We start from the raw sequence: 25,022 nt of genomic DNA, 5'->3' as shown, positions 1-25,022 counted from the left end.
GCCAAAGAAATGAGTCCATTACTTTTGAATTGAGTGTCATTCAAGTTTTGGGTACATGCAACCCACCCAGCCACTTTCTTTGACAGCATCTAATTTGAACTGCCCTTAGCCCAGTGCCTGATAGTCCTTGTTCCCTCCTGAAACCTCATGAGCTGTGCCTCTACTGTCCACATTTCTCTCAGCATTATTGTTTTCAAAACTCCTATCAGAATGTCCCATCCCTCCTTATACTTTTCTCGCAGAGTTCCAAACTCTACCACATTCCTTCCGAAAACTAGTTCTGAAGGATTGTGAACCACATAGTCAAATTTACCATGGCAACAACTGCATTTCTTGGTATCAGTCTTCACTCTTATTTGATTTATTTTTTACCTTCTTATTGCTGGGGCAAAATATCTGACCAGAAGCAACTTAAGGAAGGAAGGATTTATTTTGTCTTGCAGTTAGAAGTGATAGTCCATCACAGTGGGAAAGGCATGACAGCAGAATAGTGAGGCACAGCTGGTTTTTTGTCAACAATCAGATAGCAAAGAGTGATGAATGCTGGTGTTCCACCCGCTCTCTCCTTTTTATACAGTCTAGGACCCCAGCCAATGGAAGGGTGCCATCCATAGTTAAGGTTGGGCATACCACCACATTAGCCTAACCAAGAAAGTCCCCCCAAGGTTCGCCAGAAGCTAGTTTCCTAGATAAATCGATGTCTGGTCAAGTTGAAAATCAATATAAACCATCACACACGCCCTCATCATTTTTTTTTTTTCAGAGTGAAGTTTTTTAATATAAATGTATTTCCCTACATTCTGTATTAGAAGAAGTTTGGGTTCTGGGGACTTGCTTGCAAAGCCATAAAGTGGCACATGCATCTGGAGGGTGTTTGCAGTGGCAAGAGACCCTGGTGTACCCATACTTGCTTTATCTTTCTGTGTCTCTATCAGAAATAAGTAAATAAATATATTTCTTAAAATAAAATATTTCATTTTAATGTTATTCTTCCCAGCCATCTTCCCAGCACCCTATAATAACACACAAGACATTTTAAAGCCATAACCATCAGTCACTTATTTTCAGAACTTGATAGCTGTGATTCTCTGCATTGACTAATTACAATGTGAGATGGTTGTGAATCTCCTGGGGGCCAGGGGTGGAATGTGGTAGTTTAAATGGATAGCCCCCAATATATTTGGGGTTTTATTTGTTTGTAATTTCCATCTTCAGCCCCCTGGCTGGAGGAGGTGTCTCTGGGTGGATATTTGGGCCAAGTAAGGTGTCATGGTGGATTTGGAATTCCAGTCTAAAGATATGCAAAGTGCCTGAGTTCCACCTGCAGTTCCCAAGTGTGCTTGTGTGTGGTGTGGCTTTTGGTGTTTTAGCTATCTTTTTCCCTTTAGATTCCCCAACCTTAGCCCTTTTCTAACTTCCTGATCTCTTGAGGCATTCACTGTATTCAAAGATAGGTTTTTCCCTGGGACCTTTTGTCCTATTTGGACAAATCACAACTATAAGAGGAGATAGGCCTATAGGTCACTTTAGTACCAGTGGGAAGACTACTTGCTTTTTTTTTTTTTTTTAATATTTATTTATTTATTTGAGAGCGACAGACACAGGGAGAAAGACAGATAGAGGAGAGAGAGAGAATGGGCGCGCCAGGCTTCCAGCCACTGCAAACGAACTTCTTATTTTAATGTTAGGTGATGCCCACATGCTTGTTAATATCTAAGGCCCTGTCTCTAGCACATGTCAGTATTCCCATTTCAACCTAGCTTCTTTAATATGCCTATTATATTTTCCATGGTACTAAATAAAAGAAATATACTTGGGCTGTCTCACATGATGCATGACACAAAGTGTCAATAAATAGTAGGTACTATTATTGTTACCACAAACATTCTCTCTTGAGGCATGAGATACTGCCCCATGTAAATATTATTGAAGGGATCTGTAATGAACTCATACAAATGCAGTCACAGTGGAGCCCTGCTTCTCCCTAGCTTCAGTGGCTCTAAACTCTGTTGGTCACTGTAGGTCAAAACTCCTCCATTACCCTTCTTCCTCTTGTGGTTGGTACTGAGTGACTTTCTTGCTCTGTAGCTACTAGACTTTCGGTGCTGACAGCGTTGGTGCCTGGTGGCACCATTTCCTCTGGTTGTTGGTGACCTGTATGCTTCCACTGTTCCTCTGCTTGCTCCTGCATGGGCTGGTAAAGGCCAAGTCAGCAGATAATCCTCAGGGGAATAAGTGAACTTCTCTCTTACTCCCCAGTGTCTCAGAGTCCACTCAGTTTATTTACAGAACAAGGTCTGATACTTTTTAAAAAGGAAAAACCTGCTTTTTAGTTAAAATGACTTTTTGTGTTTCAAGGTAGGGTATCATTCTAGCTCAGGCTGACTTGGAATTCACTATGTAGTCTCAGGGTGGACTCGAACTCACGGCAATCCTCCTACCTCTGCCTTCCGAGTGCTTGGTTTAAAGGCGTGTGCCACCACACCTAGGAAAATAAATTGTTTCATGTTTTAATTAGCTTGCAAAGCAGAAGGTATCTTTATGGCATTTCATACATATTTGGTTTTGGTTAGCTTTTCCTTTCCTCCCCCAAATCCTTAACTCCCATCCACACTTACATCCCTCCACCCTCAGTCTTCACCCTTCCACTTTCCTATCACATAGCTTTCATTACGCTCCCCATCTCTCCCCCTTAAAACTGCTTTCTCCCATCTCATGAGCCCCTTATTTTTATCTGCCTCACATGCATAGTCACTTCCACATCAATACATATCCAATAAAAAGTTAGAAGCTAGGATCTACATTTGGGAGTGAACATGTGGTTTTTGTCTTTATGAACCTGGATTGCCTCATACAGTCAGTATTTTCCATTTCTATTTTCCTTTATTTATGTATTTATTTTATTTTATTTTTGAAGAAGGGTTTCACTCTAGTCCAGGCTGACCTGGAATTCACTGTGTAGCCTCAGGGTGGCCTCAAACTCATGGTGATCATCCTACCTCTGCCTCCCGAATGTTGGGATTAATGGTGTGTGCCACCATGCCCAGCTAGTTCTATTTTCATTCAGATTTCATAGCTTCATTTTTCTTTACAGCTGAATGAAACTCCATTGTGTATGGGCTCCACATTTTTTTAGGAGTAATTCTCTCATTTTATTTTTAATTTCTTTTCATTTATTTATTTATGTGTGTGTGTGTGTGTGTGAGAGAGAGAGAGAGAGAGAGAGAGAGAGAGAGAGAGAGAGAGAGAGAGGGAGAGAATGGGTACACTAGGGACTCTAGTCACTGCAAATGAACTCCAGACACATGTGCCACCATGTGTATCTGGTTTGTGTGGGTTCTGTGAAGTCACAGTTGGGTCCTTAGGCTTCATAGGCAAGCACCTTAACTGCTAAGGTATCTGTCCAATCCAGTTATGACATTTTTATTTTATTTTTTATTAACAACTTCCATGATTACAAAAAATACCCCATGGTAATACCCTCCCTCCCCCCCACTTTCCCCTCTGAAACTCCATTCTCCATCATATCTCCTCTCCATCTCAATCAGTCTGTCTTTTATTTTTGATGTCATGATCTTTTTCTCCTCTTATGATGGTCTTATGCAGGTAGTGTCTGGCATTATGAGGCCATGGCTATCCAGGCCATATTGTATCTGGAGGTAGCATGTTGTATGGAGTCCTGACCTTCCTTTGGCTCTTGCATTCTTTCCACCACCTCTTCTGCATTAGACCCTGAGCCTTGGAAGGTGTGATAGAGATACTGCAGTTCTGAGCACTATGGTCATTTCTTTCCATCACCATGATACCTTCTGAATCGTCCCAAGGTCACTGCTGTCTGAAAAGAGAAGATTCTCTACCAAAAGTGAGAGTAGCATTAATATAAGGGTGTGAACATTAACAGAAGTGCTTACTGGGAAGTTTGATAAGCATAGTATGTACATTTAGCCAGACAACAGCAGATGTTACACCCCTAGGTTTCATGACTACCCCTGTTTAAAGTTTTCAGTATTGGATGTATTCCCTCCTATGGAGTGGGCCCCCAGTCCAATTAGAGGGCAGTTGGTATCCACCATGACAGACGTGCCACTATTGCACCTGTTGACTCATTTGGCCTGGCTGGCCAATTATAAGGCTTGCAGTGTCCACTGTTGAGTATCTTCACTGGTGATTTCTCTTTCTCTCATTGAACTGCATGCAGAATGGCTTCTTCCACCTTCCTGTCAGCTGGTCTACATGGAGGAGGTTATCAGCTCAGATCCAACTGGATTTCTCAGTGGCCTTGCAGCCCAAGTATATGGAGTCTTCAGCAATAGGGTCTTACCATCTATTCCTGGTGGGAAACCAAGGGTCTCAGCAAAGGCCTATAATGTTTTGGGGGCCTCAGGGACCTCCTGGCCAACAACTTACTAGAAGATATCCCATCCCTGGCACTGAAAAATTTCTAGCCACAATCTACGGCTCCATTGTCCAAAAAAGTAGGATTAGTTATGACATTTTTAAAATCCATTCCTCTGTTGATAGACATCTATCTAGTCTAATTCCAATCCCTAGCTATTGTGAATAGAGCAGCAATAAACATGAGTGTGTTAAAATCTCTGTGGAAGGATATAGTATTGTTTAGGTACATACTCAGGAATGATTGTACCAGGTCATCTGGTAGGACTAGTTTTAGGTGGTTTTTTTTTTTTTTTTTTTTTTTTTTTTTTTTTAGAAATCTCTGCATTGATTTCCATAGCGACTGAACCATTTTACATTGCCACCAACTATGAAGAAGGGTCCCTTTTTGCCCACACTTTCATCAGAATCTGTGGTTATTTGTTTTCTTTGTGATTGCCATTCCAACTGAGGTGAGATAGAACTGGCATTTCCACAATGGCTAAGAATGATAATCCATTAGCCCAGAATAACACCTTGACCATAGAATTAATCTTATTTCCTATCCAGAGGACTACTAGTATGAAGGTAAAGGGTTACATGTTAGGGTACATTTCTACTAGTATGAAGGAAAAAGGGTTACATGTTAAATACATTTCTACTGCTTAAGAGTGAGGCTTTAGCATGTTATTTCTCATGTACAGGTAGTGAACATCTGTTTGAATGTAGTTTGTTCTAATTAAGTGAGACCATCCTGTGTAATATTCACTGTGGAATTGTCTAACACATTAAAATCACATTTTGTTTTTATAGGAGAGTGTTTAAGAAACTCATAGAGTAATATGAGTCAGAGCAATACAGGAACTGCAGGAAGTCCCTCCAGAGAATTGGTGAGATAAGAGTTTGTTTCCTTTAAATATATTGTATAATTATCTTTCTGATCATAAACTCCATAGCCTTGTGTTCACAGGAAATCCTGTCGTCAACTTTTGTTGTGTGTTTTTTAAGCTTACCACTGAAGAAAGTTGTAATAATTGCCTAAAACTTCCCTGTGTTATTTACACTTACCAAAGAATACAGATATCATATAGATATTCATAGTGATGTAGGAATAGGCCCTTATATACCTATAGCTTCTTTCTTTAAATATTTATTTGCTTGTTTGTTTATTTATTTGAGAGAGAGAGAGACAGAATGGGCACTACAGGGTCTTCAGCCACTCAAACTAACCCCAGATGCATCCCACCACCTTGTGCATCAATCTGGCTTAAGTGGATCCTGGGGAATCAAACCAGGGTCCTGTGGCTTTGCAGGCAAATGCCTTAACCACTAAGCCATATCTTCAGCCCCTATAACTACACCTTCTATAGACAGCCATATGGATAGCTGTGTTTATGATTCAGATATTATCCATGACTAAAATGCCATAGCTCATAACATAAAATATATCAAACATCTATGTATAGACATATATTGTTTACTACACACACACACACACACACACACACACACACACACACACACACACTTAAAAATCCAATTATATTTTATTAGGGCATTGCTTGGCTTGATTTGATGTTGCTACAACTTGGAGGAGGGAAAGATGGTACATAATATGTTCTTTTGTTGTTGTTGTTGTTTATATTTATTTATTTATTTGAGAGTGACAGACAGAGAGAAAGAGGCAGATATATATACATACAGAGAATGGACGTGCCAGGGCCTCCAGCCGCTGCAAGCGAACTCCAGATGCGTGCTCCCTCTTGTGCATCTGGCTAACATGGGTTCTGGGGAATGGAGCCTCGAGCCAGGATCCTTAGGCTTCACAGACAAGCGCTTAACTGCTAAGCCATCTCTCCAGCCCTAAATAACACTTGTTTTGTTTATTTTTATTTATGTATGTGGGAGTGACAGACAGACAGAGAGAGAAAGAGTCAGATAGAGAAAGAATGGGTGTGCCAGGGCATCCAGCCAATGCAGATGAACTCCAGATGTATACATCACCTTGTATATCTGGCTTATTTGGGTCCTGGGAAATTGAGCCTTGAACCAGAGTCCTTAGGCTGCAAAGGAAGCTCTTAATTGCTAAGCCATCTCTCTAGCCCCATAATATATTCTTAATAAAAATTAATAAAAAGAATGAATAACTGAAGCCTGTGCTTCCTCTCTAATTTCTCATTTTTATTATAATTTCTGTAATTAAAAAGATATTTTTGGGTGTTTCAGTGTATGAATTCATTTTTCTTTTTTGATTAGTTATGGACATATTTTGTAGGAAACAGCATATGTTGGTACCATTCTTTCCCTCATCTGTGTCCCTTTTCCAAAGGGACCTTCCTCGTTGGGGATGCTGGTCAATCCCACGGGGACTGTAGGGTCAACTGTCGGTTATGGGGAAGAGGTAATAGTGTCCCAACTTTTGGCTCTAACAATCTTTCCTCACCTTCTCTGTAAAACCCAAAATGTATATATTTTTATGCAAATTTGGAACCAAATTTGACTGTTCTGAGACCTGGCAATTTGTTTTCTATTGTTCCAGGCTGAAGAAAAGAAGAATATTTAGATTTCAAGTTCTTCTTCTATGTGGCTATTAAACCCAAGGCACTGTGGTGAAAGCATGAATAAAAATACTTCTGCTGCAGTATCATCCTGTCTACTTGAAAAGTAATTGTAAATTAAGTTTAATATATTTAAAATATCCTAATTAAAAGTATTTCTCAATGTTCATTTCAGGGCATTCTCTGTTGAAGTCTTGCTCATACTCATCCTTTGCTCATTGTGTTCAGTCATGCAGAAGACAAACACTCTTCTTCAGCCAGTAACTCCAGGTTGTTTGTAATTTCTGACTAAATTGTAACAAAATGAAGAATCTAGCATGTAAATGATTTTGGCATTTTTTATTGCTAGACTATCTTTTATTTTTATTTTTTATTTATTTATTTGAGAGCGACAGACACAGAGAGAAAGACACATAGAGGGAGAGAGAGAATGGGTGCGCCAGGGCTTCCAGCCTCTGCAAATGAACTCCAGATGCGTGCGCCCCCCTTGTGCATCTGGCTAACGTGGGACCTGGGGAACCGAGCCTCGAACCGGGGTCCTTAGGCTTCACAGGCAAGCGCTTAACCGCTAAGCCATCTCTCCAGCCCGCTAGACTATCTTTGATATAGAATTCGAGAACTGGAATTGCTGGATGACAGGACAATTTTTTTAAGTTGGAGATTACCAAATTTGTTCTTGTTAAGGCCATTTTTGCATTCCAAACAACAGTGCATAAAAGTGCCTCTATTCCTCCAGCTCTGTGATTGGATCATACCATTCAGATTTTAACATTATTTTCTGTGTGATAGTTTAGTGGAAATATCTTTGCATAGTTTTCACTTATAATTCTCTCATGATTAAAGTTGATTGGCAGGTAATTTTTAGTAGCAAAACAAAACATGTAAGTGGTCTAAATTCTTAATGCTAGGATAGTTTAAATTGTGGGGTCTGGGGAGATGGCTCAGTGGTTAAAGGAGCTTGCTTACAAAGCCTGATGGCTTGGGTTTGATTCTCCAGTACCCATGTAAAGCCAGATGTATGAAGTGACACAGGTATTTGGAGTTCCTTTGCAGCAGCAGGAGGCCCTGGTGTGCCCATTCTCTTTCTTTCTCTTTCTCTTTCTCTTTCTCCTTCTCTCAAATAAATAAAGATTTTTTTTTTTGATTTTTGCTAATGTTAGACCCTACCTCTATAAACCAAAAATAAAAATATTTTTAAAACTAGGAAAAAATATGGTCCCAGACACATTTATAAATTTTGTGCTACAGTGAAAGTACATGTTTAAAAATAACTTCTAACAATATAAAGGTTATATGTAATAATGCTTTGTAAGAAACTGGTTGCAAAACTAATACAGTATCAGTTCAGCAAAAAGATATAAATTTGTAGAAGAAATTAAGTATATAGACTGCTTTGTTAAAACATGCTTTAGGGGCTAGCAAGATGTTTAACGTGCATGCCTGCAAAGTTTAAGGACCCAGGTTCAACTTCCCAGAACCCACGGAAGCCAGGTACACACGGTTATGTATGTGCACAAGGTGGCATATGCATCTCAAGTTCAATTGCAGTGTCTAGATGCTCTGATGTGCTAATTCTTTCTCTCATTAAAAAAAAAAAATGCTTTTGGGGACTAGTAGAAAAGGGTGTCTTTATGTAAATGATAATTCATGTTGGGTGTTCTATGTGCCTCTTGAAGGGTATTCACATATAGAGTGTTTAAGAGGTTCCTGAGAACATTGGCTAACAAGCTCTCTTACTTCCCTTTCTGTCTTTGATCTCTTCTGTTTTTAGGCATCACTTCTGTGTTTTTGCAACCTAATGTCCTCTAAAGAATGGGTTGGGGCAACAAAGTTCGTGTCAGTGCAATAGGTTAGACCCTCTCTTCATTTATTCTAGATAATTGCCTATTATTGTAGTAACTACATTAGCTTTTCAACAATAGAGCTGAATTCAATATAATGATACTCTAAAGGATGCATATATTATATTGAAAAGAAAATACCACATACTTATTGACATGGGATTTTCTAAAGTAAAAAAAATTTCTTCTATTTCTTTATAGACAAACCTAACAGACTGCCTTTTTTTTAGTGTGTGTGTATATATGTGTATGCGTGTGTGTGTGTGAGAGAGAGAATTGGTATGCAAGGGCCTCCAGCCATTGCAGTTGAACTCCAGACACATGTGTCCCCTTATGTACATATACAACCTTGCACACTTGTGTCACTGTATCTGGCTTATGTGGGACCTGGAGAGTTGAACATGAGTCCTTAGGCTTTGGAGGCAGATGCCTTTACCACTAAGTCTTCTCTCCAGCCCCATTCTTCTATTTCAAAATATGTATCTTTTAAATACAACGGTCTTCCTAAAGATACACTTAGGATTTTTGTACAGAGACTAAGAAAACATTTTCTGAAATCTATGATGATAGGTAAGACATGAAGTAACTCTTCTTTTTTTTTTGTATTTTAATATTTTATTTCAACTGTTAGAGAAAAAGAGAGAATGGGCACAACAGCATCTCCAGCCTCTGCAAACAAACTTCAGACATATGTGCCACCATGTATTTCTGACTTACATGGGAATCAAACATGGGTCCTTAGGCTTCTCAGCCAAGCTCCTTAGCCACCAAGCAATTTCTCCAGTCCATAGTTACTCTTCTTTTAGCAGTAGTCTTCATATGTGGTGATTGCAGAAAGCCAGAAGTCCTCTATATTCAACAGTGACTCAGTTAAACAAGAAAGCCAACTTCTCAACCCCCCCATCTCTAAATGAGTAACAGCCTGCATGGCTGCCTTGTGACCTCAGACAGATTTTGTAAATATTCAGTCAAGCAGCATGGTTTATATGGACTGATCAGCTAAGTTCTCAGGACATAATGTATAAGCAGGCAGCCCTGAATCTTATTTAAATGTTGTTGAAGTTGTGTTTTGCCCAGTCTTCCCCCCCCCCCATTTGACCAGTGTTCAAAAATACAACTTGGTGGTAAGCCTTGTATAGAATTTTTTTTGACCATTAATTAGTCTTTTCTAATGACATTTCTCCTATGTGGCAGAAATTACAGCTTGAGCAAGTGTTTGATAACAGGAAATTTCTCTTCCTAAATTCTAAAGGTTTTTTTTTTTTAAGTATTTTTATTTATTTGCAAGGAGAGAGAGAAGGAGGTAGAGAAAGAGAAAGAATATACAGGGGACACACCAGGGCTTCTAGCAGCTATACACCAGATGAATTCCAGATGAATGTGCCACTTTATGCATCTGGCTTTTTGTCAGGACTGAGGAATCAAACCTGGGTTGTTAGGCTTTGCAGGTGAGTACCTTAACCACTAAGCTCTATCTCTAGCCCCTTGTTTATTGTTTTTGAGATTCATGTGGAGGTAATATTTTTTCTGCTTCAAATACTTAAAGTTACCTGATTCCTTAAAACATTTAGTTTTGGAGTTCTTCAATATAACCAGCTGAAAATAAATATCTTTGGATACTTTTAATAAATTCTTATGTTTGCTTATGTAACATTTTGAAGGTATCTTTCTTTTGTTAAGTATGTTATTCACTTACTTGAAAGAGTGAGTGAGTATGGATATGCCAGGGTCTCTTGCCACTGGAAATGAAATCCAGATGCATGCACCACGTTGTGTATCTGGCTGCATTTGGGTAATGGGTAATTGAACACAGCCAGCAGGCTTTTCAAGTAAGCGTCTTTAACCACTGAGCAATCTCCTGAGCTCTGAAAATATTTTTCTTTTACTCTTAAGAAATAAACACTATTGCTGTCAAATATAGTTCTTTTTATGTTTCATGAGGAAATTAAAAATACAGGTATAAATCCTTCTGGTTATTTCACATCATATTTTAAATGCTTTGCTAATAGGAAGAAGGGGTTTTGATTTATCTAGATCTGACAATAGTTTAAATAGTTTAAGAAAAATATAGGTACAAATTTCCAGCCTAACCTGCGAATACTCATTGATTTTTATCTTAGGGATCCCTCCTTTCAGATGATTACAGTTTCCAAGGAAACAGGCCTGGGTCTGAAGGTCCTAGGAGGAATCAACAGGAATGAAGGACCACTGGTGTATATTGACGAAATCATTCCTGGAGGAGACTGTTATAAGGTAAAGATGAAATTAAACATAGCACTCTATTTCAAACAACAAAAACAGCAGCAACAAAAATCCCTCCAGTTTGTTTTCTTTTTTAAGAGATACTTCCTGTTTACTGAATGACCTTAGTAAAAGGCAAAGATACACAAGAACTGAAAAATAGACCTCTTTACCCTCAAGGAGTTTTTCTGTAAACACAAATGAGTTCTGACTATATGAAAATACAATCTGTGGTCATTTGGATGAATTGTCCCCCATAAGCGCGTATGTTTTGAATACTTGGTCCCCAGCTGGTGGTGGCAGTTTGAGGAAGTTGTGAAGCCATTGGGAGGTGGAGCCTTGCTAAGGAGGTTTGTAGCTGAGGATGGGCTTGGGGGCAGTGTAGCCCCATTAAACCAACCAATTACTGCTGATGTGATGTGACCTAGGCTTCCAGTTCAGGCCTATTATTCTTTCCCCACCATGATGAAACTTCTCAGTAATGACACGGCGTAATAACATCTCCTCAGTAATGTAATAATACTCCTTTCTTTTGATATAGAAGCTTAAGTAAAAGTCATACATGTGTAGTTGTGTGGTTTTTCAACTTATATACTAAGTGTACATCAAAAAAATTAAACTTTGTTTTGTTTTGAAGCAAAGTCTCACGCCAGCCCAGGCTGATTTGAAACTCACGATGACCCTCCTACTCCGGCCTCTGGAGTGCTGGGATTATAAACATGAGCCCCCATATGTGGTTAGAAATTAAATTTGAAGACCTGATACCCATCTACCAATTCTGAGTTTGGATTAAATTGGTTCACTTGATCTTGAACTACATTCATTTATCCTTTGCTAAATGTAAAAGAAACAAACCAAACAAATGTAAAAGCAGCCGACAGAATGTTCTCATGTCTTCCGTTGCACTGATTCTTACTGATCCTGCTAGGTGTCGCTCATCAGTGCCCAGCAGGCCCTGTGCAAGACTGGGTTAAAATCTCATGACAAATGCGATCCGGAATTAAGACCAACACCTGTCTTTTTATCTTACTTACCTCTTCTGTATAGGAAACATGGTTTAATATCATGAGTTCTTCTTGCTCAGTTGCTAAGAAGCTCAAACTCAAATCAGAAACAAAACCCCAGCAATGTAGTTTAACAAACTGGTTACTCTATTTGCATTTAATTTCCTCTGGATTTCATTTGCTATTTCTTGGAATGACACAGGACATAACAAGTTTAATAAAATATTCTATTAATATCAATCTATATAGCAGGATAAAAACTCTTGTAGGTATATTCTCCTCCTCCTTGTCCTCCTTGTTCTCTTTCTTCTCTGTTCTTCTCTTTGGTTTGGTTAAATGGTTGAACTTTCATATCTCCTCACACTTTAGACATTTCCTGAGCAGTTTATCTTTTCAAGTCAATATTTTTTTCCTGTTAAGAAAAAAAGGTCAGTTTCACCTAAAATTTTCACAATAGATATAATGATTTAATTGTTTCAGGTTTTACCCAAATAACAAGGCAACTCCCCTGTGTACCTTCTAAGTATTGTAACTTTACAATATTATAAATGATAGACATTTTTGATTGATCAACTTCAATTATTAGCCAAAAAACGTAATTAAATGTTAAATTTATACAAATTTAAGGAAACAAAATAATGATTGTTTTTCTTGTGAGAATTTAGACATTTGTTATGACTTTAGTTTGTAAATTAGGTGGCTGGTGTGTTGGGGTTGGAGGCAGGGGAGTATTTGCACAACTTAAATTGTTTCTTTCTTTTTTTCTTTTTTGGAGTCTCTCACTTTGTAGCCCAAGATGTCTTAGAGTTCTGTGTAGTTCAAGCTAGTCTCCAACTCACAGTGCTCCCTCACTTAGCATCTCAAGTGTTAGAATTAAGGACATGAGCCACCATGCCATGCCCTGCTAGTTAAGGTATTTCTCAGACCACATTTGATGTGATGCAATAGTAGATCAAAGTGTCTGAAAGGTGATAAGAATTCACTTTTAAGATAGGCATAAATTTATACTTTTTATGTCTGTAATATTTGAAATTTCGGTTATAACTTAATAGTGTTGCTAAATGACTTTTTTTTAGAGTGTGTGTGCTGTGTGTGTTCATGTTTGTGTGTGGGCATGTGTGTGCACTTGCATGTGTGTGTGTGTATGTGTAGACAGAGGTAAACGTCATGTCTCACTTGATATTTATCCACATTATATTCTTCGAGACAGGGTCTGTTGCTGAGACCACCGATCATCCCTTAGCTAGCTAGACTAGCCAGGGAGCCCCAGGGATTCTCTGTCTCCATCCGCTCCCCCCACCACACCAAACTGGATGCTCGGGAGGGCTCCACGCTGCCTGGCATTTACCTAGGAGCTAGGCATCCAAACTCTGGTCCTCATGACTGCACAGCAGGCACTGTACCCACTGAGCAATCTCCCCGCTGTCAGTGATTGCCAAGCAATGATTCCCATGGTAAATACTCTTCCTTGTTGATTGAAGAGTATTGAAAAGCAAAACTTTTAGTGGGCTATATACTACTTAACCACTAGAGAGCAGCATAGAGTTATTAATGTTCTGGTCATGTCCAAAAGAAGACAGCCAAATTAGAGAAAGGTATAGAAGAAAAGTGATTTTTCCAGTACTTACATTTATTTTTGAATGTTTCCTTAAGATGGAATGCTATAGGATATTTTCATTGCAAATACACAATAAATACCATTGTGTTTAAAAATGCTTATTAATAATAATATACTTCTTATAGTCTGAATATCATTTTAGGTAAACATCCTACCACTGAACTACATTCCCTACCCTATTTGTACTTGTTAATTTTAAGACAGGATCTCATGTTGGACATGCTGGCCTTGAATTTACATTGTAGCCCATGTAGATCTTGAACTTTCTAGCCTATTCCCTCCGTTTCTCAAGTAGTTGGAATTGCAGATCTGTGCTACCAGGCCTGGCATAGCAGTATTTTGTTTTTGTTTTTATTTTATTTTTTTTGATTTTCGAGGTAGGGTCTCACTCTAGCCCAGGCTGACTTGGAATTCACTATGAAGTCTCCGGGTGGCATTGAACTCACGGCATTCCTCCTACCTCTGCCTCCCGAGTGCTGGGATTAAAGGCGTGCACCACCACGCCTGGCTCATAGCAGTATTTTTTTTTTTTTAGAGTGGATGAAGGAGGGAGGGGATTTATATGAGTATATGCATGTGTGGATGCTCATGCCACACCCTGTACACACATACATGGAGGCAAGAGGAAAACAGGTTTCTTCTATCACTCTTTTACTTGCTTGCTTGAGATATTCTTGGTGAGCCTCGAGCTGCAAGTTTTCAGGCAGACTGACTGGCTGGTGAACCTCAGCAATGCTTCTGTCGCCACCTCCTGCAGGACTGGGGTTACAGGTGTGTGTGGCCATGCTCAGTTTTTCACATGGGTGGTAGAGACTGAACTCAAGAAGGCTAAGGCTTGTTGGCCCCCATGCTTGTGAGGAGGTATTCTCACCCTCTATAACAGCCCTGCCTCATGATAAATTTTTAAACTCCATAGCATCTCTACTTGTTAGGAATAGTCACAGAATAGGAAACATAGAGTATCCTTATTAAGATGCCAAGTGGATCAGTTGATTACCTTTTCTAAAAGGTATGAGTGTTTTAGTTTGGCATCATTTTCTTTTTAACATCTTAATGCTTCATAATTAATTACTAATATAGACAATCTTAAGCTTGTCATTACATTGTTTCATATGTATTCCCAAATAATAAAGGAATTTTGGCTCTCACATATATCTATTTTCATAAATTAACTAAAATTAATCACCCCCACCCCCAAATATTTTTGTCCTGGTTAATATGAGAATACAGAATTTTCCAGTAAAACAAATTATGTTTGGACAACATAGTTAGAGTTCACAGTTGGGATATTATGAACATTTGTGGTTCTAGTAGGAACAAAAAGATTCTCTTTGGGAGGCAGTGTATAGATCAAGAACAAGGCGTATGAGATTTCAGAAAGCCCTTTCTACTCCTGCAGCTGGCGCCTTTTCAGCCTGGAGCCCTGAGAGATTTAACTAATACCCATTGTGGGTCTAGCCATTCCTTTGAACTTCAGATCTGTCTAACTTCCTGGTCTACTTGGGATCTCTTAGAAGAACCTCACACTCACCTTTTGGAAGCACAAAATCCAAGGCATTCAATTCACACAGTCATCTCATCCCCTCATTCCTTCCTAAACAAAGGCTTCTTCCCCTGTTCGAAACCACTTCCCAACAGCCTCCTAGTTGCTTCCCATCTCATAACAAGCACACTTCGTCCTACTGTTGACATTGTTACTTTTTATTTTTTGAGCCTATCAGTCCTTTTAGTCTGTACTCTTAGCATCACAATTTAGGCCACCGTTAGTTTTGATCTGTCCTCTAAGTAGCTTTGTCTGCTCTTCTGCCCTTAGCTACCTCCTGTCCAACTGCCTTACTAATGTGCAGTTGCCTGCAGGCCTCTACATGGTATCTTCTGCCTCCTGCTTCTCCCTCTCCCTTTCCATCTCCATCTCAGTACTTACGGACTAGTATTCTCTCAGGTTCTGAAAGGGTCTGTTTCTTCCTTATCTCAATGTACCATTCTGTTAGACTGAGAACATCACTTTCTTCCCATTCCATTATCCCTGGTATCAGTTCAAAGGCCTCTTCCTAGAAAATGTATTTTCTGCTCCCTTCCAATGTGGCTGGAAATAAGGTCAAGTTTTATTTTTCCCATAAGTAGCCCTAGAGCTTATTCCTTTCCTTCATGTCACCCAGCGCAGTTTTCAATGGTGCATTGGTGTCTGTGATTTTTTGTCAACATTATTGAGCCACTAGTCAGTACAGTTTCCAAGGTCAGGGATTCAGATTTCATTCACAAACAGTTCCGTAGTACATGATTCATGACACACTGAATTATCCATAAACAGATGCCCCTTGGTCATTCTGTCATGTCTCTGCCCATTTACCATTCCACAGCCACCATCTTGGCTCTAGACCAAGGTACATCTCTTCACCCCTGACCCTGTGTGACAGATGCTGACCAACACTTTGAAATTTTCAAATTTTATGTTTGTTGTTTATTTCCAGTAATACAGGGAAAGCAGGAAGAAATCAAAAGCTCAACCAATCTGAAACTACATTTCATATTTCATCCAGTTGATCCCAAAACATATTAAAGTATACCGTCTACCTGTGTGTGTGTAGATGCTGTACAGGTGTATGCATATTCCTCTGGCATCTCTGGAGTTGGTGAGGCTCGCTTAAATGATGTCCTAGTGTACTGTGTGTATGTGTGTGTTTTGTGCTGTACGGGTGTATGCATATTTCTTTGGCATCTCTGGAGTTGGTGAGGCTCGCTTAAATGATGTTCTAGTGTACTGTGTGTGTGTGTGTATGTGTGTTTTGTGCTGTACAGGTATATGTATATGCCTCTGGCATCTCTGGTGTTGGTGTGGCTCTCACAAATGATGTCTTAGTGTAGTTGGAAGCATTTGTTCCTCCATGCTACATAGATAGTGTCTCTTTCAGCAGTGCCATCTTAGATTTAATGCATTGAGAACTTTGTTATCAAGCTTTGGTAATAGACAAAAGCCACACAAGCACAGGTGCACATGATTTGTTATTACTTACAGAGAATTGAAGGGCTTATCTTTCACTTCCAGATGAGAACTCTTTTCAGGATGTGTTGAATATATCATGGAAACTGAGGTAAAAGTGTTTGGCCTGGTAGCAGATGACTCTAGCTGACAAAGTGGGAAGAAGCCAGTTTTGTTGTTAGAAGCTGAGGGAGCAGCCACCAAGATGGTTCACTCTGCAGTATCACTGTCCTTTGCAATTATCATTTCTGTCATAACAACCTTAACTTCCTCAATCCATATCTTGGGTCGCGTTAATTTAGTATTGCCTTACTATGTTTCTAGCACTGTTGTGGGGAAGCAATACTCAGAAGAGTGTGGTCTGGACAACCAAAAGAATCAAGGATACTACTTTGGGAGTTGGTTATATTAATATTAATATCTGTAATTTGGGAATAGTTAGAATAAATATAAATAAGGATAGAGCAAAGTAAATGCAATGATATAATTAAGGAACAGTATTTTTTTAAGCAAACACAGAGGAACCATTAAGGAAATGTGAGGAACAGAAGAAAACATTCAGCTGAGAGCATGTTGGAATCTGGGCATGAAGTATGAGAGTCCATCACACCATCATATAGAGACAAAGAGGGTGACAGTGGCATCCTGGGTAGGAATGACAATGTGTCCAAGCATTACAATTTGAAACTCTGGCTTGAGGAACAAGCCAGTCTTGGAGACTAAGGTGAAGTATGTTCATGCTGAAGTGAAAGGTGTATGATGAGGCTGGAAAAAGTAGGTTGTGGCCAGTTTGTTTAATTGGGCTTGGGAAACTAAGAAGTTTTACATTTTTCTACCCATGGGATCCCTAAAGTTTTTCCACTTGAGGAGTAGCACAATTAAATTGACTGTAATATGAAAATGACTTACCATAGCTTTGAGACTCAGTTTCACCTTACCTTATTAATCACCAAAATGTGCTTGGCATATAGTATTTGTTCAGTTTTTTTGCATATAGTATTTTATTCTTAAAACAACATTCACTGTTATAAACATTAATTCCAACCTTTGAGCTAAGAGAATGGATGGGGTCTCATAGAGGTTAAACAATTTTTTATACCCACATTAAAAACTAGAATTAAAAGGAGGATACAGTTAGCCTATCACTTGGCAAATGATAGGGAGACACTCTTAAGGCTTATAGAAGCAGCATTCCCTTAGGAATGAACAAGTGCAGTCTGGAACAGGCTTGAGGGGTGGTTTCTGACAATATGATAACAGATTATTTGGAAAGCTTTACTTATTAAAATGACTATTAGTTTAAAATGAAGTATTTAAGTGGTAGAAAATATGTTATTATTTCACCATTCATGTTAACGTCAAGGTAAAATAGTTCACACTGACATTCCTCTGTAGAAGTGCCTTGTCTTCGGCCTGCCAGCAATGGAGTAACTCAGTCAGAATCTAGGCTGTGAAAGAGGTCACATAATATTCCTAAAGTTATATCTGCACTTATACATTAGTTCAGCTGGGGCAGGATTCATTCATTTACAATGCCACACTTTTACAGAAATAGTTTTGTTTTTCCTCAGCAGGTTCGGACTTTTAAACAGGTTCAGAAATTCACACAATAGACTAGTATAGTCTAGGTAGAAAAGAGGAATAAAACTAACTGCTGTAAATACATCTTTGGAAATATATAAGAAATCTCAATTCAGGGGCATTTTCTTCTTACACAAATCCTGCTGGAAAAGGTCCTTCCTTAAGCTCATGAAAGATATACAACTTGAGGGAAGAATGAGGGCCATTATATATTGGCCTAAACACAATTGCCCACCTGTAATTTCCTTAGTCTTTTTCTCTAATGCTGACACTATGATTTATTTGTGTGTGTGTGTGTGTGTGTGTGTAGAGTGCATATATGTGCAAATGTATGTGAGTACATGTATGCATGTGTGTCTGGTGGGGCAGTAGTTGGTGTTAGGTATCTTCCTCAATTGCACCCCATTTTATTAACTGAAGCATTGTCTCTATTTGAACCCTGAGCTCACCAATTTCCAGCTAGTCTAGCTAGCCAGACTGCTCCAGGAAGCCCATGACTCCACCTTCCCAACACTAGAATTTCAGACACGTCACCAGGCCCACCTACCATTTATGCAAGTGCTAGAGATCTGAACTCTGGTCCTCATGCTTGGGCGGTAAGCACTTTATTCATTGAGTCATCTTTCGATTTCCAGCAGTGTGATCTCTATAAGACACATGACTACAGGTGTTATCTCCAAATAGCTTGGAACTTAGTTCTGAGTTCATAGTGAACAAGACAATGAGCTCCTCCATCCCCTTTCTTCTTTCTCATTGTTCACAAAAATCTACCTACTAATTTGCAGATCTTGAATTAAAATTTAGGTCCATGTGATTATTAAAGGCAATTCTGTTTCCTCTTTAGTCTGTTGCCTCTAAAGGCTTGTGCCCAAGCAAAATATTGTTTCTATCTGATTTATTGTAATTGTCACACATTGTCCCCTTCCAAGGTAATAAAAGAAGGGAACTATTAATAAAGAGAACATTTATACTAAAACAAAAGTTCCTAATTTTTACCGCCTGAACCTTGATGTTAAAAGAAACTTCCCGGGCTGGGGAGATGGCTTAGCAGTTAAGCACTTGCCTGTGAAGCCTAAGGACCCTGGTCTGAGGCTCCATTCCCCAGGACCCACGTTAGCAAGATGCACCAGGGGCAAACACGTCTGGAGTTCATTTGCAGTGGCTGGAGGCCCTGGCATGCCCATTCTCTCTCTCTCTCTCTCTCTCTCTCATCTGCCTCTTTCTCTGTGTCACTCTCAAGTAAACAAATAAAAATTTTTTAAAAAAGAAACTTTCCTTCTTTTTAGAGTCTTTTTAATACTCTGTCCAAAGTGAGACAAAGTTTTACTTTTACTTTCTGTAGTCTTAAATTGTTGCCAGGTTTGTGGACATAAGCCAGTTGTATTGTAATCAATAGTAGTGTCATCAATAAATTTCAATTTAAATCCATTTTATTGAAATATTGCTAAGAAGGAATTATTTTTTTAGATTTCAAACTGTTTATAGCTGTATTTAACAATGACGTATGTTTACTTATCTGAAGCCTACTTTCAATCCTAATTCTGCAATATAGAGCTAGGATATAAATCAACTAGTTAGATACAATGTGTCCACTTTTTTTTTTAAATTTATTTATTTATTTATTTCAGAGCGACAGACACAGAGAGAAAGGCAGATAGAGGGAGAGAGAGAGAGAATGGGCACGCCAGGGCTTCCAGCCTCTGCAAACGAACTCCAGACACGTGCGCCCCCTTGTGCATCTGGCTAACGTGGGACCTGGGGAACTGAGCCTTGAACCGGGGTCCTTAGGCTTCACAGGCAAGCGCTTAACTGCTAAGCCATCTCTCCAGCCCAGTGTCCACTTTTTCTAAGTACTTTATTTATTTTATTTGGGGGGGAGGGGAGAGAGAGAGAAAGGAAGATAGAATGGGCACACCAGGGCCTCTAGCCACTGCAAACAAACTCCAGACACATGTGCCACCATGTGCATCTGGCTTATGTGGGCACTGCAGAATCACACGTGAGTGTTCAGGATTTACAGCCAAATGCCTTAACTGCTAAGCCATATCTCCAGCCTCATTCACTTTCTTTTTCGGCTGAAGGATACAATAAAGTTTTAAAAATACAAAAAGATATTGAAACATGGGTCTAATTTATGAAATACAGTAAAATGGGTTCCTACAAATCCACTTAGAAGGACTTGAGAAGCAGAAATGTTTAGTACTGTTGGAAGTTTTCTGTTTGCTTCCCTGATTACTGCTCCCCACAAAACCATCTCCAGATTTTATTTATTCTTCCCTGGCTTTTATCAAAGTGGTTGTTTTCCTTGTTCATTGCATCTTAACCTCCAGTGAATGAATATACTTATACTAAAATTTAGCATCGTAAATTACAGGCTAATGAATACACATGCCTGAGAATAGTCTTGGTTTAGTCATTTTAAATGGAACTGTAATGAAACTCTACTATGATTTGGGCCCAGGCAGTACAGAACTGTGTTAGTAAAATCTTGGAAAATCAGCTTTTCTGTTTATTGAACAAGTAAGAAGGACCTATCTGGTAGTTTTTCCCCTGGCATTGTTATTATATATTTCTCTTAATATATTTATCAAATATAAAGAAAAAGAATAATGATCTATAGTTCTGTGTTATGTTGCCTAATCGAGTCAGTTGTATTTAACCACATGTTATAGGAAATCCAATTTCATTTGCAAAGTTCATATATTTTAAGATTAATTGCCTTTCAGTGTAATATGTTAAGACTGTATTTCATAAAGATTGTAGAGTCACATTTTTCACAATATTTGATATATGTTCTTATAACATCTTGTGATAAATGATTTTTGTTGTTTACTTATGTATTTATTAGTCAGTGGAAAAGATAATACTATATACCCTTTTTAAATAATAAAACACAAATAAATCTTACTATTTGTATTAATGGCCATAAATCACCATTTTTATGAGGAATTCAGTTCACAGTAAAATTGATTACCCAAGAGGTGTATTTTAACAGGTAAGATTTTAAAGTCAGATATTGCCTTGAGTTAGTATAAATTATTTCAACACTTTCAGGGTGAAGAATATACTTTGTTTACTTGGGAGGCAGAGGTAGGAGGATCACCATGAGTTTGAGGCCACCTTAAGACTACATAGTAAATTCCTGGTCAGCCTGGGCTACAACAAGAGCCTACCTCGACCATAATAAATAAATAAATGTACTTTACTTAACTACATGTGTTAATTAGCTTTCCATCTTTATATCACGTGCTTGAGATAAGCAGCGGATACAGAGAAAGTTATCTGGGTTCATAGCTACAGGTTTCAGTCCATGATTTGCTGGCTCCTTGATCTGGGCCCAAGGCAGCACTCATTGTAGCAGTATGTACAGAACAAAACTATTTACCAAATGTTCAGGTAAAAAGACAGAGAGAGAGAGAGAGAGAGAGAGAGAGAGAGAGAGGGAGGGAGCAGAAGAAAGCCTGGCCCTATCAAATCCTCATGAAAGGCACATCCCCAAAGCCTTCAATGCCTCTCTAGACCCCGCCTCTGAAATTAAAAAGCAAATAATCATTTGAGAGAGCAAAGGAGAAAGAGAAGGAGTAAGAGAAAGAGAAAGAATGGATGCACCAGAGGCTCCTGCCAATACAAGTAAACTACCTGAATGTGCCACTTTGTGTATCTGGCTTTTATATGGGTGCTGGGGAGTCGAACCCTGGCCATCAGGCTTTGCAAGCAAGTGCATTTAACCACTTAGCCATCTCTCCAGCCCTGCCTCTGAAATTTTTCACTACCTTCAATTGTACCAGGCTGGGGAACAAGCTTCCAGTACGTGGGCTTTAGGGGAGCACTCAAAATCTAAACCATAGCTACTTCCGTAGTTCTAGAAATAATACTTCCTGCCTTTGAGCTAATGACATAAAAATGCATCATAGGAACTGTGAAAGAACAGAATTTTCTTTTCAGTTTAAAAGCAAAAAGCAAATGTCTAAGATAACTAACAGCTACATTGAATCTTGCCATTGAGAGGCTCTTTGTCTGGTTCACTAGGCTGGTTATGAGCATAGCCAGAGCTTATAAAGACAATGCCATGCAGCCCATTAAAGATGGCCATTATTAGAAGCTTATTAGCAGACTAATGTGCACACAGCCAGCTAGGCCTAGCCACAGGAAGGACTAGTGGATTACGTCAAGTTGTTTTGTTACATTCTGGAATACAGATGGCATCAGTATAACTAAATCTCCTGACTGTGTTTCTAAAATTCTAGACCACATGTATTCTGTTTGGTTGGAGGAAAGTACAAGAATGTGCAGCAACTGAGGTGAACAAGTCTTGTATTCTGAAATACCCCATGAGTATTTGGCTTGCTTTATCAGTCAGTCTCGGAGTGCTGAGCTCTGCCAACAGACTCCCCATCCTGGTGCACAAGCCTGTCTCATAATGTGGGAAGGGTTCCTCAGCAGGCAAATTTGTCCATGGGAGGCATAAACCATGCAGTTTTACTTTATAGTAAGCCAGGCTTTAATTAAAATGTTTTGCTATTGGGATCTCTAAAAGTTTTCCTTCTATTCTGTCTTCATAATTTATATTGTCTTACTAGTATCATTTTTTAGATCTTTATTCATTTACCATAATTGCTATTTAAAAAATATTTTATTTATTTATTTATTAGAGAGAGAGAGAGAAGAGACAGATAGAAAGAAAGGGGCAGATAGAGAGAGAGAGGAAGGGTATACCAGGGCCTCTAGGCACTGCAAACAAATTCCAGATGCATGTATCACCTTTTGCATCTGGCTTTATGTGGATACTGGAGAATCAAATCTGGGTCCTTTGGCTTTGCTGGCAAGCAGTCTAACTGATAACCAAGCTGTCTCTCCCACCCACTTGTTTTTTTGTGTTTATTTTTTGTTTTGTTTTGTTTTTAGGATGGACGTTTGAAGCCAGGAGATCAACTTGTCTCAGTAAACAAGGAATCTATGATTGGTGTATCATTGGAAGAAGCGAAAAACATAATTACCAGAGCCAAGTTGAGGTAACACTTTGATCTGTACCATACAAAGACACATTTAGCATTATCTCTTTAAAACATAAGATGCCAAAACACAGCTGACCCTCAAGAAATATTTTTAATATTATTTGGGATACCTGTACTGTATTCATGTTCTATCCACAGAGTGTTCTTTCTTCCATGGTAGGTCTGAATCGGCTTGGGAGATAGCATTCATAAGGCAAAAATCTGATTGTTGTCATCCAGGAAATCCTTCCTGCCCATCCCTATTGCAAGGTTCAGGAGAATATGGACCCCAGACCTCAACATTTAGCCTTCTTTCTCCGCCCCCTAAAATTCTAATTCCACAGACGTCATCCACTCCCAAGACTCAGGGAGCCAGTGTGCCACCTTCTAAAGCAAGTCAGGTAATCTTATCTTTTCTGTTTACATATTCAATCTAGAAATTCTTTAGGTGTTTTCCTATTGGCTAAATAGATGTAGGATCATAAATTTATTAATGTTTGTTAAGAAATGTTTCCTTAAAAGACTTTTCCATTTTAGAGTTTGATGCCCTTTGTTCGTAGACATACATTTTTAAACCATTATATTCTTTGTCTAGAAATATCATCAGAAAATGTCAGCATGACAAGATGGCAACATAAGAATACACTTAGCTATCACTCACAACTCTGCTAAGAATGGTGCATTCAGTTTTAGGCAGTCTCTAATATGGTTGACTTATCATTTCTGTCTTCTACCTGGCAAACATTTGTTTGTCAGTGAATGAGTATATATGTCTTCATTTTTCTCTTACACAGTGAGGCTAATGTATGGATAGTACTCCCTATGAAAACTATGCAAAATTGAGAATCTATATATCAAAGCAAACATAATCAATTTCAAACCATTACCTTGATCTAATCACAGTATAAAATATAGCATAGAGTATTTAAACCTATACTAACTATAAGCTAAAATAGTATACAGGTTGGTTTTTACTCTGTGGGATAAAATCCTTAAGAGTTACATCATTTTCCGATACACAATGATCAGAGAGAGTATAAGATTTTCTGTCAGCCTTCTACTTTATCTTTTCAAAGACAAGGTGCATGGCCTTGTGTTCTGTTATCCTTGGACGTGGTGGAGCTTAAAGCAGTTGTTACTTTTAACTCTGAAGTGCTTTCTTTGAAGATGAATCCACCAAATTTTAGAAGTTTCATATTTTTTGAATATTTCTTTAATCTCTTTATACATTCTATTTATGTGAGTATGAGCATCTAGTCTGGTCTTTGACCTACTTTAGAAAATGACACTGCATGTCCCTCCTTTTCTCTCACAGACAAAACCTGGACACAAGAAAACAGAATATACTCCATTTATTTCTTCAGAAAACAGCCCTACAGATCCATCTAATTCAGGTAAATACACCTTTAATTCCTGTTATTTTTTTCTCCAATTTCTCCCTCTCTCAATGTAGAGTACATAATGTGACTTAATAGACTTTAAAGAAGGGTGCATTTTGCCATTTTTCCTTCAGTGAATACAAGACAAAAATGAATGTATTGTTCAATGGTCTCTGGTAGGTTATTGGAAATTTCTCTGAACAAAGGGTTGAAAATTTAAGAGGTGCATTATCATGTCTATAAAGTTATAATTGTTAATGAATTGTTGAAAGAAAAGTCTTCTATAAGTCAAGTTTAGGTTGCCTTGTTCTTTGAGTGAAACATTGGCAAGGTATAACATTGCATCTTTTTAAAACCACAGTAAAGATAGAGCATGGCTTACTTTTACTTTTTTGGAAGAAATCATATAAATATAAATTAAGGGACATCAATGCAATATTAATTGATTTTTA

The 25,022-nt window shown here is 38.6% G+C and overlaps 1 protein-coding gene across 6 annotated transcripts in view; it reads left to right on the top strand.

Moving 5' to 3' along the window:
* The window catches only part of Stxbp4 (syntaxin binding protein 4), a 177,411-nt gene that overhangs the window by 14,467 nt on the left and 137,922 nt on the right, over nt 1-25,022 (top strand). For 3 of the 6 annotated variants that reach the window (XM_045158084.1, XM_004669983.2, XM_045158080.1), the window contains 6 exons: nt 5,188-5,264; nt 6,914-7,038; nt 10,894-11,026; nt 23,103-23,209; nt 23,373-23,592; nt 24,507-24,585. In XM_045158084.1, the coding sequence (XP_045014019.1) occupies nt 6,956-7,038; nt 10,894-11,026; nt 23,103-23,209; nt 23,373-23,592; nt 24,507-24,585 (622 nt within the window). In that variant the 5' untranslated portion in view covers nt 5,188-5,264; nt 6,914-6,955. Of the gene's footprint in view, nt 1-5,187; nt 5,265-6,913; nt 7,045-7,183; nt 7,203-10,893; nt 11,027-23,102; nt 23,210-23,372; nt 23,593-24,506; nt 24,586-25,022 lie in introns of those variants that run through there. The other 3 variants (XM_045158081.1, XM_045158082.1, XM_045158083.1) reach the window with 3 other exon arrangements.

This window comes from Jaculus jaculus, chromosome 9 (genome assembly GCF_020740685.1).
Source record: "Jaculus jaculus isolate mJacJac1 chromosome 9, mJacJac1.mat.Y.cur, whole genome shotgun sequence".
NCBI classification, from domain to species: Eukaryota; Metazoa; Chordata; class Mammalia; order Rodentia; family Dipodidae; genus Jaculus; species Jaculus jaculus.
The sequence above is the reverse complement of the archived record's forward strand: the minus strand, read 5'-3'. Positions and strand labels throughout refer to the sequence as shown.